General features: G+C 35.4%; 1 protein-coding gene and 1 pseudogene across 2 annotated transcripts in view; both read left to right on the top strand.

Moving 5' to 3' along the window:
* Nucleotides 1-17,679, top strand: part of DCBLD2 (discoidin, CUB and LCCL domain containing 2) — a 91,668-nt gene that overhangs the window by 13,054 nt on the left and 60,935 nt on the right. For both annotated transcript variants that reach the window (XM_003893848.5, XM_031662957.1), the window contains exon 2: nucleotides 7,056-7,283. In XM_003893848.5, coding sequence (XP_003893897.4) covers nucleotides 7,056-7,283 — 228 coding nt within the window. The remainder of the gene's footprint in view (nucleotides 1-7,055; nucleotides 7,284-17,679) is intronic.
* On the top strand, nucleotides 16,736-16,822 carry LOC116273875 (annotated as a pseudogene).

The following is a 17,679-nucleotide window of genomic DNA, read 5'->3' as shown; positions in this document are numbered from 1 at the left end:
CAAGACACTAGAAGCTTTAAAGCTGCTATACATTTAAATTTCCTAAAATAATGTGCCATTGTTCTCTTAACTTTAGCTAGATTGTAGCCAAGTGTACTGGGTCAATAAACAATGGGCAAAAGCTGTTCTGGTCTTTTATGATAATAGTACTCACAGATATTTATTGAGTACATTGTTATGGCTTAGGACCTTGACACCGGTTGTTTTCATATGGTATGTCATTTAAATCTTAACCTTGGTAGCTCAAATTGTTAATATTCCCATTTTACCCCTGGCAAAACTTTGATTTAGCAGCAATAAGTAACCTTTTCAAGGTCATAGTGAGTGGTAGATAGGACATTTAAATTCATTGCATGACTCCAGTGTGTTTAACCATTGCATTCTAGGTAGAGTGTGTGCATGGTGGAGTTGAAGAGGATTTATATATAGCTCACATTCCTTCATGTTATTCAGTTTTGTAGATTATCACACATGCAGAGATGAGTTTGAGCTTAAAAAAGAATAAAGCTGGGGGCCATGTCTTTTAAAAAAAATTGTCACAATGACCCTCTTTGGACTGTCAATGCATGTGCATCTTATGCAGTATTTTAAAAATTAAATAAATGATTTATCAAGCCACAAAAAACCATGAAGGAAACTTAAATACATTCTACTAAGTGAAGGCAGCCAATCCGAAAAGGCTACAAACTATATGATTGCAACTGTAAGATGCTCTGGAAAAGGCAAAACTAGGGAGACCCTGAAAAGATCAGTGGTTACCAGGGTTTTGAGGGAGGTAGAGATGAGCAGGTGGAACATGGGATTTTTAGGGCAGTGAAACTACTCTGTATGATACTATAGTGGTGGGTACATGTCACATATTTGTCCAGACCTGTAGAATGTACACGGGGAGTGAACCCTAACATGAACTGTGGACTCAGGGTGATAACGATTTGTCAGTGTAGGTTCATCAATTGTAACAAATGTATCAGTTTAGTCAGGAATGTTAATAATGAAGGAGGCTGTGCAAGTGTAGGGGCAAGGGATATATGACAAATATCTGTTCTTTCTATTCAGTTTTATTATGAACCTAAAACTGCTTTAAAAAGTGAAATGTATTTAAAATACTAAGTTTATGTTATATATATTTTACCACAATTTAAAAACTGTAGGGATGGAGAAAGATATATCTTGTGAACACTAAAGACAACTGGAGTCGCTGTATTAGTTTCAGACAAAACTTCAGAACAAGAAAATTACCAGGGTTAAAGAGGACAAAAAATTAAGTGAAATTAGAGTAGTATTTGAATTATCTGAGATTTATAGTGATGCACCTTAACAAACCTCACAATTACAAGGTTGATATGGTACTTCTGGTCTACAAATTCACAGTACCAAATAATATATTAAAAACTTTATTGTAACTGAATGAAATCAGATATATTAGTTAACAGTTGCAACTTGCTCTTAACACTTTTATGTTCCGTAAAAGCTCCATGCTTTCTCATTTTAAGATCTCACAGATGTATTACGTGACCAAAGTGGCACTTATTTAGAGCTAGTATAGTCAGACTCACCAGTTCACCAAAAGAAAAACCTTGAAAACTCACTGGAAAAGTTTAAACCTTTGCTCTCCATTTTTGGCATATTTGTGCAAGCATATCTTGCTTTTGTATTTGCTGTTAAAGGAAATAATTTTGGAAATCACAATGTTCATATTATTAAAATTCAGTTTTTTATATATATATATATATATAAAAGAACGTAATTAATACAATTTATCAGTAGTGATATGGCTAAAATCTGGAGGGGGCTGGAAAGTCATATGGAATCAGTATCACAAGCATATACTTAAACAAAAAACACACTTGATTTGGAGTTTAATTAGAGTAGCCTTAAAAAGCATGCATTCTTTGTTGCAATAATTCATTGTCATTTAAATATGTTGAATTTTCTTCCTATTTTTTCTAGGGATAAGTAGCTAAAAAAAAAAAAGTTTTTTTTTCCTGGAATAATATCAAAATTTGTATCTGGCTTAACACATCTGACCTTACACTCTTCAGAGGAAGTGAACACATGTTCTATGAGTAATTCCCTAAATAAATGTGCAGCCAAACAAAGAAGCAGTAAGATCAAATTCCAGTGTTTTTTCTTAGCTGGAATAAAATTAAAATTCAAAAATTAGGTTAATAGGCTTCTACCCTTTTTGATCAGTTATAGTCTGGTGGAGACGATGTCAGGGAGGAGGAGGGGAAAGAACCTGTCAGTGATAGTGCTGATGGAGTTTGGAGAAGGAGAAAGTTAGTGAAGTTGGAGTTGGTGAGAATGTATGGATTGGTGCTTTGAACATTGTTTTTTCCAGTAGTAGTTATACTCTTTTTGTCAATTCTGCCTTGTGAGAAGGAGTAATAGTAGGTGGTGTAGCCTAGTCACAGATCATTGTTCTTCCTAGTGTACAAAGCAACTCAGAATTAATAGCAGTCAGGGATGATTACTGTTAGCTCCCTTTCCTCCTAATGTTAAGAGCTCCGACCCAGAAAAAAATATCATTTGAGGCCTATAGACTAATAAAAATAATCTTTTTCTTTAATGTAAAGAAAAATAAAACATTCCGTTTACTTTTTTAAAAATTGGAAAGTCGGAACATAAAACTCTTTAGTATAACTGCTGATCTTTGGGGGAAAACCAGTCTCTTAGTGAAGAGAACAGCATTACCCTTTGGGCCAAATGGAACCCAGCCAAGAACTGAACCAGATCTTTTTTCTGAGATTTTCTAGCTTTGACTCTAAGTCAGCACTTAACCTCAGCACTATTCGCTATTCAGGGTGATCATTCTTTGTTCTGAGGGACTCTCCTGTGCATGATAAGATGTTTTAGCAGCTTTTCTGGCCTCTACCTACTAGATGTCAATAACACCCCTCCCCCTCCAGTTGTGACAACCAAAATGGTCTCAAGACACTGCCAAATAGGAGGTAAAATTGCTCCTGTGGGGGTCCTCTTCCCCTCTGCCCTGCAACCCACCTTTTGAGAATCACTGCTCTAAGTGTATTACAGAATTGGTTGATCAAGAATGTTTTCCCAATTTTAGTTCTACTTTTAAATATTTTGTCGTATTTTAAGTATCTTGGTGGAATAAGCTTTACTTTTAAGAACTGTAAAAATAAACTGGAAACGCATTTCTAATTTAGGGGTGAAAATGAGAACGAGGTCTTTCCTTGATTTGCAAATTCAATGTTAAGACCTTTGCATGCCTAGCACAGTGTTTTTCAGATTGCAGTTGGGGACACATTAGGGGGTCATGAAATACTTTAGTGGCTCATGTGCGTGCATGCAAGAATGTATAGGGTCACAATGTAAAAGGTATTTCTTTTGGAATAAACAAAAAACATATGTGTATGCCTAGCCTTCCCTTTCAGACTAGAATATTCTGAACATATGCTTCATAGCAGTAGGTGCTTAGTTAAGCTGTTTATCCAGTCAGGTTAAACTTGTCAAATATTTTTTGAGATACAAAACATTCAAATGTGTTCGTTGCTGAAGATTGGAGACCTGTTGTTAACTTTAGTTTCTGGTGCATATCATCTTGCTTGCAAGAGGAGGGAGCTCGCAACTCCATCACATAGTTTAGAACATTCTTGGCACGTTACATGTGGACTGTTCCTGCCCTCCCCCTACACAAAGTGACGAAAAAAGACAACTCTGTAATTATTGCCTTCATCAGCATGCATGCAAAAGTCTTGTTTTTCATCAGTTAGTATTTCTTTTGTTAACTTTTGTAGAAATTATCCTTCATGTTGGAAAGGGCAATAAATGTTTTGTGTATTTAGAATCAAACATGAGTATAAGACATCTAAAAATTACTCCTAACACTCTGCTTGTACTCTTTGTAAAAATCATTTTTAAATGACAACCTTGAGTTGAATAATAGCCTACGGGGAATGCCTTAAGTGTTACAGTCTGCCACTACAAAGTCGTAGATTCAGCTGTTAATAGAAAATTCCTGCGTTTCTGAAATTCATCTACACTTTCAATCACCTAAAAAGCTGCCTTTGTTTCTATTTACTAAAAACCATACGTTTATATTTGGAGTTATTTCGTTTATTCGGTGGTTATTTTTTGAAGATTGAACCACCTACAGGAAGAGTGTTTTCATCTTTTCAGTAGTAAGGACATTTCAGACTAGTTTTATAATGTTAGAAACTCTGTCTTAGGGTGGTAGTGTTTTCCTCTGAGGAAAAATGTTAATGATTGTTTAAGAGTAATTTATCTTATAATTCATTTATTTTCACAGTATATTTTTTTTATATCCCTATGTTTTTAATTTAGCTGATATCCAGCAGAGATATTCGAGGTATTTTCATGCCAGTTTCAGGGGAAATTTGTGTTGGGTTTTTTTTTGTTTTGTTTTGTTTTGTTTTTTGTGGACTGTATAACATCCTACATTTTATATTTGCAAGAGACCAGTGGATATATTGCACAAAAATCCACATGTTTGTTACATTCTGCACTTACATATTTTTGTATTACTGAGTTGCTAAGCCTAGTTCTTGTGTGTGAAATGAAAGCAAGTATAGAAGATAGCTAAAATTTAATGTTGATTAAAAACTAAGCTTTGTGTGAGAGATAATTGTTTCGAAAGCCAGGTTTCTAGTACTGACCTTTAAAAGTAGACTAAGGAGCAATACTAATATGGATTCAACAATAAAATTTCTTTATCAGCCAAGGATATGATTTTTAAGTATTGTCATAAGAATTTAGGTACAAAGTTGTTCCATCATTAAAGTTAGTTTTGAGACTAGTTTGAAATTACTTTTTCATAGATTAATGTACAGTTTCCTTATTCAATTAATAAACATTTATTTAGCATCCACTACTTACTAAATACTATATGAAGTTCTTATTCATAGGCTTTTAAAAGCTTTTGTCTTTTCTAGCAAATATTAGCACTGCATTGTTCTTAAAAATAATCAACATAGTAGAAAGTTCTGTTACAGCCCTCTGTGTCCGTATTGAGTTGGGAACTCAGCAGTGTCACTTTTAACATAGTTCTTGTGTAAGTGCTCTACTATTCCGAAAGGTGATTATAAATAACTCTTTTGAAGGACAGAATGCTATTATTTTAAAAGGATATATTCATCCTCCTACTAGAAAGAGATTTATTTGAATCTCATTGTTACGGAATGCTGAACAGTACAATCAGAGCAGCTGCTGAAACTCCTAAATGAGCATTAATTTTTTCTTCTGGGTACTCAGGGAAAACAAAGCACAAACTTTATGATAAAGAATGCAAATATTTCATTTTTACAAACATGTTGTTATCTAAGTTTCTGTATTTAGCTGCTGAATAAATTTCTGGAGCAAATAATGCTGCTGCCAAGATATAAAGGTCATTTTTTTCTAATCCTTAATTTTACTTCTCCTTAATCTGTAGGGAAAAAAATAAGGTGTGTGAGAGGGACTACTAAAAGGTTAAATTTCAGTAAATATAGAATTAAACTTCGTTATATATTGCTTTAATAATTTCAAGAAACAGTGCCTTGTAGTCTGTTATCCAGTCAGTAATCTGCATAATCTTTAGTACATAGTGTTTTTTAGAAGTCATTCAGCTTCTCACATTTATGCAGCCAACAGACATGTGAAAGAAATGCTCATCATCACTGGTCATTAGAGAAATGCAAATCAAAACCATAATGAGATACCATCTTATGCCAGTTAGAATGGTGATCACTGAAAAGTCAGGAAACAGATGCTGGAGAGGATGTGGAGAAATAGGAATGCTATTACACTATTGGTGGGAGTGTAAATTAGTTCAACCATTGTGGAAGACAGTGTGGCAATTCCTCAAGGATCTAGAACTAGAAATACCATTTGACCCTCCAATCCCATTACTGGGCATATACCCAAAGGATAATGAATCATGCTACTAGAAAGAAATACGCACATGTATGTTTATTGCAGCACTATTCACAATAGCAAAGACTTGGAACTAACCCAAGTGTTCATCAGTAATAGACTGGATAAAGAAAATGTGGCACATACACACCATGGAATACTGTGCAGCCAAATAAAAGGATGAGTTCATGTCCTTTGCAGGGACATGGATGAAGCTGGAAACCATCATTCTCAGCAAACTGTCACAAGGACAGAAAACCAAACACTGCATGTTCTCACGCATAAGTGGGAGTTGAACAATGAGAACACATGGACACAGGGAGGGGAACATCACACACTGGGGCCTGTCGGGATGGGGGGCTGAGGAAGGGATAGCCTTAGGAGAAATACCTAATGTAGATGACGGATTGATGGGCGCAGCAAACCAACATGGCACATGTATACCTATGTAACCTGCACATTGTGCACGTGTACCCCAGAACTTGTATAATTTTTTAAAAGTAAAGAAAAAGAGATTATCATTCAGCTTCTCACAGATATTTTAGTTCATGATTTGTAAATCGATGAAACTGATCACATATTTTTATATTTTACATTCACTTTTTGAACAATTACTCTTAAGTTGCTCTTCTTTTGAAGATTGGATTTATTATAACATGTATATGTATATTTAATAACTACTAATTTATATTTACTTTTATTTGTTCAGAATTGAAATCTCCTTGAACTTATAAATTATATAGGTAACCATTGATTATTTTGACCTAACTTGGCTTCTCTTGGCTCCTGTGAATAGATATACTAAGAACAATGTTAAGTCTTGTGATTTGTTAAAGGATACAAAGTTACAGCTAGATAGGAGGAATCTACCACTGCAGGATGGCTATAGTTAACAAAATTATGTAGTTTCAGGTAGTTTCAGGTAACACAAATGATAAATGTTTGAGATGATGCATTTGCTAATTGCCTTGATCTGATCACTGTACATTGTATGTATCAGAACATCACTATGAACCCCATGAGTATGTACCATTATTTGTCTGTTAAAAAAATTAAATAGAAAGTATGGGTGGTATAAAATGTTTGATGTCATACATATTTTTAAATCTTCACAAAAAATCGTTATAGAGGAAGTAAAATATGTGAGAATAATTTATCATTCTTTTCACTTTTTTTTTTTAAAGGTGATGGATGTGGACACACTGTACTAGGCCCTGAGAGTGGAACCCTTACATCCATAAACTACCCACAGACCTATCCCAACAGCACTGTTTGTGAATGGGAGATCCGTGTAAAGATGGGAGAGAGAGTTCGCATCAAATTTGGTGACTTTGACATTGAAGATTCTGATTCTTGTCACTTTAATTACTTGAGAATTTATAATGGAATTGGAGTCAGCAGAACTGAAATAGGTAGGACATTGTTTTGTAAATGTGCCTGTAAATACATCATTGTCTCTATGATGTATTTTTTTGATATTAACATGAAATAACCATGCTGCATAAAGTGCTATGTGGGAAATTATTGAATATGTGTAAAAATCTCGAATTTGAGTCTTTTGGGAAGAGAAGATTCTTGTCTATTTATTTATTTTCCTAATAAACACATATTGGTACCCTTACCCAAGATGCCACTGTACTACTAAGAAGGAGGAAGTTAATTCTCTCTCTCTCTCTCTCTCTTTTTTTTTTCTTTTTTGATATGAAGTCTCGTTCTTGTTGCCCAGGCTAGAGAGCAGTGGCGCAATTTTGGCTCACTGCAACCTCCATCTCCTGGGTTCAAGTGATCCTCCTGCCTCAGCCACTTGAATAGCTGATTACAGGTGCCTGCCACCATACCCAGCTAATTTTTTTTGGATTTTTAGTAGAGATGGGGTTTCACCATGGTGGCCAGGCTGTTGGCCAGGCTGGTCTCGAACTCCTGACCTCAGATGATCCACCCACCTCAGCCTCCCAAAGTGCTGGGATTACAGGCGTAAGCCACTGCGCCTGGCCAGTTATCTCATTTTTAAAAATGTTTTGTCTCATAATTTTATTTGCAGTTGAAGAATACATGTATAATTCATGCTTAGGAGACAGTATAGCATGGTGATTATAAGCAAGGGTTTTGGATCCAGACTTCCTGGGATTAAAGCATAACTCTCATCAGCTTGCTGTGTGACTTTGGCCAGATTACCTGACCTCTCCATTTTTTATCTTGTGAAAAACACAGGGAATGAACTAGTATGTGTAATGTGCTTAGAAAAGTGAACGGCACCTAAGATATAATATATGCTGAGTAAATGGTAGTTGCCATTGTTGTTCTTGATTAAGAGCAGTGGTTCTCAATTATAGCTGCATATTAGAGCCACCTAAGTAGTAAACAATTCCATAAACCCAGTTACCATCCTAGACCAGTTGAATCTGAATTGATTAGGTGGAACCCAGTCCTCAGTATCTTAAACGCTTCCTGGGAAAATCTCTTTTACAGTCAAGGTTAAAAACCTTTGATTTAGGCATCAGTACATTTCTTAAGCAAGAAAGGTGGAAAAATTTGTAAGGCTTTTTTAGGTGAACTAACATTATAAAATTAAGAATTCTCTGTGAGTTTATTTAGAAACATTTTTTGGTTCCAGTGTGTAAAATATCCTTCAGAACTATAATAGGAATCCAGTATACTGTTCTTTAAATACCGTACTGTGTTCATCCTCTGGTCTCCTCTCCATCTCTAGTGAAGTCCTTCATTTCTTCTTTACTTTTTGGCCTCTTACCTACCAGAGGAAAAATTCCTGCCCTATCTCCCAGGCTGCTGATTGATAAACTTTGGTGCTTCTCAGTCAGCTCTTGATTAACCTGGTGGTTTGAGCAGCACGTGCAGATTGCATGAATATATGGTGTTGAACAAAGTTTTAGGAACACAAATCGCCTGAGGATGTAGAAAAACTTACTGTAATATTAACACTAATAGAAGATAACTGGATAGTAAATGTCTCCTGCAGATGCAGTAGAGAGCACACAGTACCACCTGGGCATTCTTTAAACAACAGTGAGAAAAAGTGAACCACAGTTTGGTCACCCCTCTAACACTTTACAGGAAATAAGGGAGATAGAGAAATACATTCTACTGACTGTAAGGTCTAAATTAAGGATATGTGAAATTCTGTAGAACAAACGACCTAGTTTCTTCGACATATAAATAGCATTTTAAAAAATAGGAGGAAGGGGAAGGGAACTGTTCTACATTGCGACTATCTTCCTAAAGTAATATGTAGACTTTGCTTGGATCTTGATTCAAGCTAACCACTGAAAGAAAATATTTTTAAGATTATCATAGAAATTTGAAGCATTGGGCATTCAGTGATAGTAAAGAATTACTGTTTTAGATGTAATAATGTTAAAATTATTTTTAAGTTCTAATTTGTTAGAGACATTCTGAAGTTCAAATGTCTAGGATTTATGTTTAAGTATATCAGAAATAGGGAGAAGGATAGGAAAAACAAGGGCATCTTGGTGAAGCTGAGTAATGGGCAGATGGGAATTGTTACACCTTCTTCTTTCTACTTTTGTGTGATTTTGAAAATTCCAATAAAGAAAAGTGGTTTTGTTAAAATAAGGCAAGAGAATTACATATTTAGACAATACATAGTGGCACTGTTGCTAGAGAGGAGGAGTGGCATGGGGAAGATTCTGAGCACAGGTTTTAAAATGGCTCGCTAAGTTCTCAAAGCTCCAGGAGTTACTTGCTGAGAGTCCTTTTTCTACAAAGTGTTGAACCTGCCCAGACTTTACATAGTCACTTTCTGTACAGTCTGAAGATTAAAAGAAGTAATACTTTGCAGTGTTTGGTGTGTAATAGGTATTTAATAAATCTCAGCTTACCCTTATTTCCATTACTTTTTCCTATTCTCCTCATGGGTGAATGGAAAGCTGCAGAAAGGTCAAGGGGCCTGAGTGATGATGGTCCCTGTTGGGCTTCAGTGTGTACCCACCCTTCCCGCATCAAACCTACCGTATACCCACTGGTCCTCCATTTGGTAGCAGCCTATGGTTAGTGGTAGAAAAGTTTCTTAACATATTGCAGAGAAATAAAGATAATTCAAGAATAGTCATTTAACATTCTGGTTAAGAGAGGTCTGCAGACAATTACAGGATAGAAACAAATACATTGTGGGCATCAAGATTTCAGTGATAATGACACTGAATCTTTTTTTTTTTCCTATATCATGTTTTCTCAGTGCCCCTTTAGAAAACAGGTATTAAAGGAGAAGAGAGTTCGTTGGTCTCTCTGTGTTTCTGATGTTTACATTTGAAGTATATGGGCTAATTATTTTGTGGGATGTTTGTCTGGTGCTTCCTCATGATAAGATTCCAGTGACAGACTTTTGGCAAGAACACCACAGAAGCGATGTTCTCAGTGTATAATATCATGGCACATGAGATTGATTCGTCCCATTTCTGGTGCTGTTAACTTTGATATTTTGGCTAAGGTGATGTCTCCCAGTTTTCTACACTGTAACTATGCTGCTCTTCAAAACCAATACATGTCTGATTGGGAGATTCTTTGAAATGATGGAAATATCCTGTTAGTCATCAAACTTACACCCACTAGATTTGGGATATATTAATTTTGTATAAATCAATTATTTTCTAATTTCATTATTCCATCTATATTTATTACTTTTTTTTTTCCTACTGAAAACAGGATCTTTCCCTTCTCTCCCATTTGTTTGTTTATATCAGTGTGAAGTCAGTGGATTCCTATTTTAGGCCATCACTTATCACCCTTTCCTGTTATTATTTTGGTGCTCAGATTGTCCCAAATCTCCAGTGGGAGCCTCTTCATGCTAGCTCCTGTGTCCTTTGGTGATGTCTTTATCATTCTTTGAGTACTTCTTTATATTCTGGCATGGGATATTCTAGATTTATCTTGTGCTTGCCCTACTCCAGCCCTGGAATCAGCCATTTCTTAAGGAACCCTGGTTCTTTTTAGTGGAGAATGGTATTAGAAATCAATGTCTGGTTGCTAGGTTTAGACCAATGAGCTACCATATGCCCTATCAACAGACAGATTTAGTAAGTAGACATTTGTGTATACATATGCATGTACATGTACCTGTGTTATATCTTTTCATATTTATCTGTCTGTATTAAAGAGCATGAGTTTATACTGATACCTTTAGTACTAATGCAACATTATAGGGTTCATCCTGTCCTTTTCCTATCTCTCTTTCTAACTCACTTCTCTGACAGTGAGAAATCTTGCTCCCATTACCTATATTTACTTACTTGTTCAGTGCTATAACCAGAAAATAGGTTTAGAATTGCTAACCCATGACTAGAACTGAAAGAAGCCTACTACCTAGAATTCGTACCTGAGGACTTACAGTCTAAATACTACATTAAAAAATTCTTTGGGCTGGTTCTTACTCCATCACCACCTGCCCTTCAATGATGTTATGTTCCTCATTTGAAATATGGTTTGGTTTATTTCTTTCTGTTCATCTTCCATTATAAGTTTTTTTCTTCGTCCTTGTTGATTTTCTTTCTCTTTTGTTGAATATGTTAAACATTAACATGATTCTCAAAGTTAAAACTGTACAAAAAGATAGATAAGTGACGTCCCTCCCCTTTACAGTGCATTTCTTCTATCGTTTTAACCCCATCTCCACCCACTCCCTATAGCTAACCAATTGCATTAGTCTTTATCTTTTCTGTACTCTTTTATACAAATGACATTTATATTTTCTGTTTTCTCCTTTCTTACACAAAATTTAACAGTCTTTCAATATTCTTCTGTACTTTGCTTTCTCCCCACTTACCAGTGTTTTCTGGAAATCACTGTGCATCACTTTGTAGAGATAGTCCTCATTCTTTTTACAGCAGTATAGGACTCCATCATGTGGATGTATCATAGTTTATTTAATCACTCTTTTATGAATTATTCTATCGGTTGCTTTCGATGTTTTACAGTTATAAACTATTTTTGTATTCTTTGAGGTGTCTTTGGTGTAGATTCCTGAAGTACAATTGCTGAGTCAAAAGGTAAATTATATACTTTGTTAGACATTGCCAAATTGGAAGTTATACTAGTTTGCATTTCCATAGCATAAAAATGCTTGTCTTCCACAGCCTTCCCAACAAAGTGATTTGTCATGTCTTTTAAGTTTTGCCAATTGATAATGATAAATAGTATTCAGTATAGTTGTAATTTGCATTTCTCTTACTACGAGTGAAGTTGAACTGTTTTTTTCCATATGTTGACGGCCCTTTGTTTTTTCTTTTTTTACGTTTTAGCTCTTCCTGTCTTTTGCCCATTTTTCTATCAAGTTTTTTTTTTCTTTATTATTTTTAGAGACAGGTCTTTCTGTATTGCCCAGGCTGGCCTCGAACGCTAGGCTCAAGTAGTTCGCTCACGTCAGCTCCCTGAGTAGCTGGGACAACAGGCACACACCATTTGCCCATCTGTCAGGTTTTCTTGGTCTTTGTTTCTCTCAGGTTTTAGGAGTTCTCATTATCTTTTAGGGATATTAGTCTATAAACATAATGATGGTATATGCTACAAATAATTTCTCCTAATTTGCCAGTTGTCTTTTGACTTTGTTTATGGTACTTTTTTTCAACCATGCAAACTTTTAAAAATGTATTAACAGTTAGATTCATTAGTCTTTTTTTAAATTGCATCTAGATTCTAAGTCATAGTTAGAAAGCCTCTTCCTGTATCCCAACTAAAGATAAATTTACCCATTTTTTTTTGTAGCGGAATTATATTATTTCATTTTTTATATTTAGATCCCTGGTACATCGGGGTTTTTTTCTTTTGTACGGCATGAGGTATAGATCTCATTGTGTTTTCCATATGACTAACCACTTGCCCCATCACCGTGCATTTAAAAGTTTATCTTTGTCCCAGTGGTTTGAAATACTGCCTTTATCATATACTGCAGTTCTCTATGTGCTTGGGTCTATTTCTGGACTTTGGGTTGCACTCCACAGATGTATCTATCCACATACCAGAATGTGACTGTTTTGTAAAGGCTTTCAGAGGCTTTATAGTGTGTGTTAATGCCTGATAGGGCTTAGCCTCCTTTCAGAAATGTTCATTTTTAGTGTTTTCCTAGCTCTTCCTGCCTGTTCGTTTATCCATGTGAAATTTAGTATCAGCTTATCTAACTCCATAAAAAAGCTCATTGGTGTTTTTATTGAGATGGTGCTATTTATAAATTAACTTTATGATGTTGAGTTATCATGTTCAAAACCAAGAGCTCTTTTTTTTTTTTTCTCCTTTCATCACATCTACTTTTGTTGTCTTTAAGGATTGTTTTAAACTTTTTCTCATGTAAGGTTTACACATTGTTTGTTAACACTTAATCCTTAACATTTTGTCTTCTTTGTTGCAATGGAGATGGAGGTGTTTTTGTTTTGCTGTTATGTCCTGTAATGGGTTCCTAATTATGTGAAGACTATATTTCTATATGTTGATTTTTTTCTGCTATTTTACTGAGTTTTTAAAATTAGTTCAGTTAGTTTTATCATTCACTTTCTAGGGATTTTCAGATATACAATCACATCTGCAAATAGAGATAGTTTTACTTCTTTTTTTTCCAATTCTTATGCCTATGGTTGATTCTTTTATCTAATTGTACTGGCTAATACCTCCAGTCCAGGACTATGTTAAATAGTAGTGGAGATAGCGAGCATCCTTTCCAGGTTCCTTATCTTAGTGGAAATTTAAAGTGTCTGAGCTCAGGTTGCCATAACAAAATCTATAGACTGAGTGGCTTAAAAAACAACAATTTACTTTCTCAGAGTTCTGGAGGCTAGAAGTCCCACATCAAGATACCAAGCAATTCAGTTTCTGGCGAGGGCTCTCCTCCTGACTTGTGGATGGCCACCTTCTTCCTGTGTCCTCACATGATGGGGCTGGAGGGATGAAGAGAGAGAAACAGCAGGTTCTCTCATGTCTCTTTTTATAAGGACACTAATCCTGTGGATCAGTGCCCCACCTTAGGAAAATTAAAACCATTTAATTTTAATTACCTCCCCAAAGAGCCTACTTCCAACTGTAGTCATATTAAGAGTTGGGACTTCAAGAGCAATTAATTTTGGGGGCGTACCAGTGTCGGGTCCATAATAGGAAGTATCCACTGATTTCTGTTAAGTGTTGTTATCAAGAAAGAATATTGAATTTTGTTGAAAAGCTTTTTTAGCATCTATGGAGGTAATGATATGGTTTTTCTGTTTAAATCTATTGGTATGGTGTATTATATTAATGGGTTCCCTAATATTGAACCAACTGTGCATTGTTGGAATAAATATATCTTGGTTATGGTGTAGCATTCTTTTAATGTGGCATTGGATTATGTTTCCTAATATTTTGTTAGTATTTTTGCATAAATATTGGTAAGTGATATTAATTTGTAATTTACTTTGCATTTTCTTTATCAGGCTTAGGTATTGATATTATACATATAAATAAAAAGAAATATGAAGTTTTCCTTTTTACTTCTCTGGAAAAATTTACAGAAAATATGAACAATCTAGTATTTGAAGGTTTCACTCTGTGAAACTATCTTAGCCTGGTGAGTTTTTGGTAGGATGCTTCCTTAATGACGTTCTCTGTTTCTTCTCAGGGAATTGGCCTGTTTGAGCTTTCTACCTCTAATGGGTCCAATTGTAATAAACTATACTTGCCTGGTAATTACCCGTTCACCTAGGTGATCTAATATACTTGTCGTGATGTCTGTAAAATAGAATCTTACATTTATTAAAATGGTTATTTCAGTGTTTTTCCAATAGTTGTTTCCCTCCTGTCATTTCTTGTTTTACATGTTTATGCTTCCAACCCTCTTTTTTCATTAAATTAGCTAGGGTCATGCCTATTGTGTTAAATTTTTCCAAAAAATTCGTTTTGATTTATTAGAGCTATTGTTTTTCTGTTGTCTACATTATTAATCTCTATTTTCATGATTTTAAAATTTTGGGGTTTTTTTAAAACTTTGTTTTTTTTGTTGTTGTTGTTGTTTTGTTTTGTTTTTGTTTTTGAGACGGAGTCTCACTCTCGCCCAGGCTGGAGTGCAGTGGCCGGATCTCAGCTCACTGCAAGCTCCACCTTCCGGGTTTATGCCATTCTCCTGCCTCAGCCTCCCGAGTAGCTGGGACTACAGGCGCCCGCCACCTCACCTGGCTAGTTTTTTGTGTTTTTTAGTAGAGACAGGGTTTCACTGGTTTAGCCAGGATGGTCTCGATCTCCTGACCTCGTGATCTGCCCGTCTCGGCCTCCCAAAGTGCTGGGATTACAGGCTTGAGCCACCGTGCCCGGCCTACTTTGTTAACTACTAGTTTTAGCTAGCAATTTAATTCACTTTTTCTTTCATTTTTATTGATAAAAATATCTAAGCCTATGAATTTTACTTTGATCACATCCTTAAGAATGATATCACTGATTAATATTGGTCAATTACATAATTTATTAGGAATTTTGTAGTTTTGGTTTATGTTTTTCTTTTACCCAATAATTGTTTAATAGGTTTATTTCTAATTGGAAGGACCTTTCTTTGTTATTGCTAATAATGTATAATTTTATTGCATTATAGTCAGAGAACATTGTAAAATTTCTACTTTATGGAACTTTCTAATGACTTCTTTATAAGCTAATGTATGACCAGTTTTTTTGTGAATATTCTATATATAGTTGAGAAGGTTTACTCTCTACTGTAAAAAGTTTGATGTGCATTTAAAGTATCTGTCTTTATTTTGCTGTTTTGGTCTTCTATATTCTTATTTTATCTACTTGGTCTCCTATTTGGTGTGGTTCTTTCTCTTTCTTTGCTGTGTCTCCTGGAGGTTTTGCTTTTATAAAGTTGCTGTGTTGTGTTGACTAGATATTCATAATTCTAATATCTCCATTTTAAATTATGACTTCTCACATTTAAAGGTTTCCTACCCATCATATAGTACTTTTTAGTTTGAATTCTCCTTTGTTTGGCACCAGTAGCACACACATACCCTCCTATTTATTCCTTACTGTTTTCATTATCCTGCTGTGTCTGTCTGTGCCCATCACTTTTATTTTTAGCCTCTCTGAATCACTTTGTTTTGGGTGTGTTTCTTGTATATTGCATATTTTTGGGTCTTCATGAGCCAAATTGCAAATTTTTTAATGTCTAAGTTAAATCCATTTTCATTTATTTATAACTGATACATTTTAACTCTTCCATATCTTTTAAAGTTATGTGTATTATATTTGTTGGGTTTATTTTTCTACATTGTTTTCTGTCCTTCTGGGTTTTTTTAAAGTGTCTTTTCGTGTTTGGTAAGGTTTATAGTTTTGTTCTAGGTGCTGCTTTTCAATTTATACTTTTTAAAATGGCTGTGATCCCTATTGTCTTAATCATTTACTATCCAATTTGTCCATTTTTAATGGTATTCTTTATTTTCTACCTATTGCCTATATAACATTCAATGAACTAGACTTCTTTCCACTTCCTTCTGTACCCAGTTTCCTCTGATTTATTCTGTTTAGTGTGGCTACAACAGAATAACTGAAGCTGGATGTTTTATAAAGAAGACAATTTTATTTGGCTCATAATTCTGGTGACTGGAAAGTACAAGAGTGGACAGCTCATTGTATAAAGGTTTTGTGCTGCTTCAACTCATGGAAGAAACTGGAAGGGGAAGGGGCTTGTGCAGAGAGAGGGAACTGAGGAGGCCTACTCGCTTTATAACAACCCCATGTCATGGTAACTAATCCAGTCCTGTTCGAGTTAGAACTGATTCCCATGAGATGGCATTAATCAATTTATGAGACATCTGGCCCCATGACCCAAACAACTCCCATTGGGCCCCACTTTCCAATACTGTCATGCTGGCAGTTAAACTTCAACGTGAAGACTACACTTTCAGAGATCATTTCTGTAGTTTATTATTAGAAAGTTTCTCTGAATGTGTAGAACACTGGAAAAGATGATCTAAGACTACCGGGAATATGTCTATGCACACAAACTAGAAAGTCTAGAGGAAATGGATACATTCCTAGAAACACACAACCCCACAAGTTTGAATCAGGAAGAAACAGAAATCCTGAATGGACCAAGTAATAAGCAGTGAGGTTGAATCAGTAATAAGAAATCTCTCAATGACAACAACAACAACAAATGCCCAGGACCAGATGGAGTCACAGCTGAATTTTACCAGACATTCAAAGAAGAACTGATACCAATTCTACTGAAACTATTCCAGAAGATTGAGAAAGAGGGAATCCTCCCTAATTCTTTCTGTGAAACCAGTATCACCCTGATACCAAAGCCAGGAAAAGACACAACAAACAAGGAAAACTGCAGACCAATATTCCTAATGAACATAGATGCAAAAATCCTCAACAAAATTCTAGCAAACCAGATTCAGCAGTATATCAACAAGATAATTCAGCATCAAGTGGGTTTCATACCAGGAATGCAAGGATGGTTTAACATATGCAAATCAATAAATGTGATTCACCATGTAAATATAATTAAAACAAAAAAAAATTTCCATAGATGAAGAAAAAGCATTTGATAAAATTCAGTATCCCTTCATGATAAAAGTTCTCAACAGGCTGGGTGCGGCAGCTCAAGCCTGTAATCCCAGCACTTTGGGAGGCCGAGACGGGTGGATCACGAGGTCAGGAGATCAAGACCATCCTGGCTAACACAGTGAAACCCCATCTCTACTAAAAAAATACAAAAAACTAGCCAGGCGAGGTGGCGGGCATCTGTAGTCCCAGCTACTTGGGAGGCTGAGGCAGGAGAATGGCGTAAACCCGGAAGGCGGAGCTTGCAGTGAGCTGAGATCC

The sequence above is a fragment of the Papio anubis genome, chromosome 2, assembly GCF_008728515.1.
Source record: "Papio anubis isolate 15944 chromosome 2, Panubis1.0, whole genome shotgun sequence".
NCBI classification, from domain to species: Eukaryota; Metazoa; Chordata; class Mammalia; order Primates; family Cercopithecidae; genus Papio; species Papio anubis.
The sequence above is the reverse complement of the archived record's forward strand: the minus strand, read 5'-3'. Positions and strand labels throughout refer to the sequence as shown.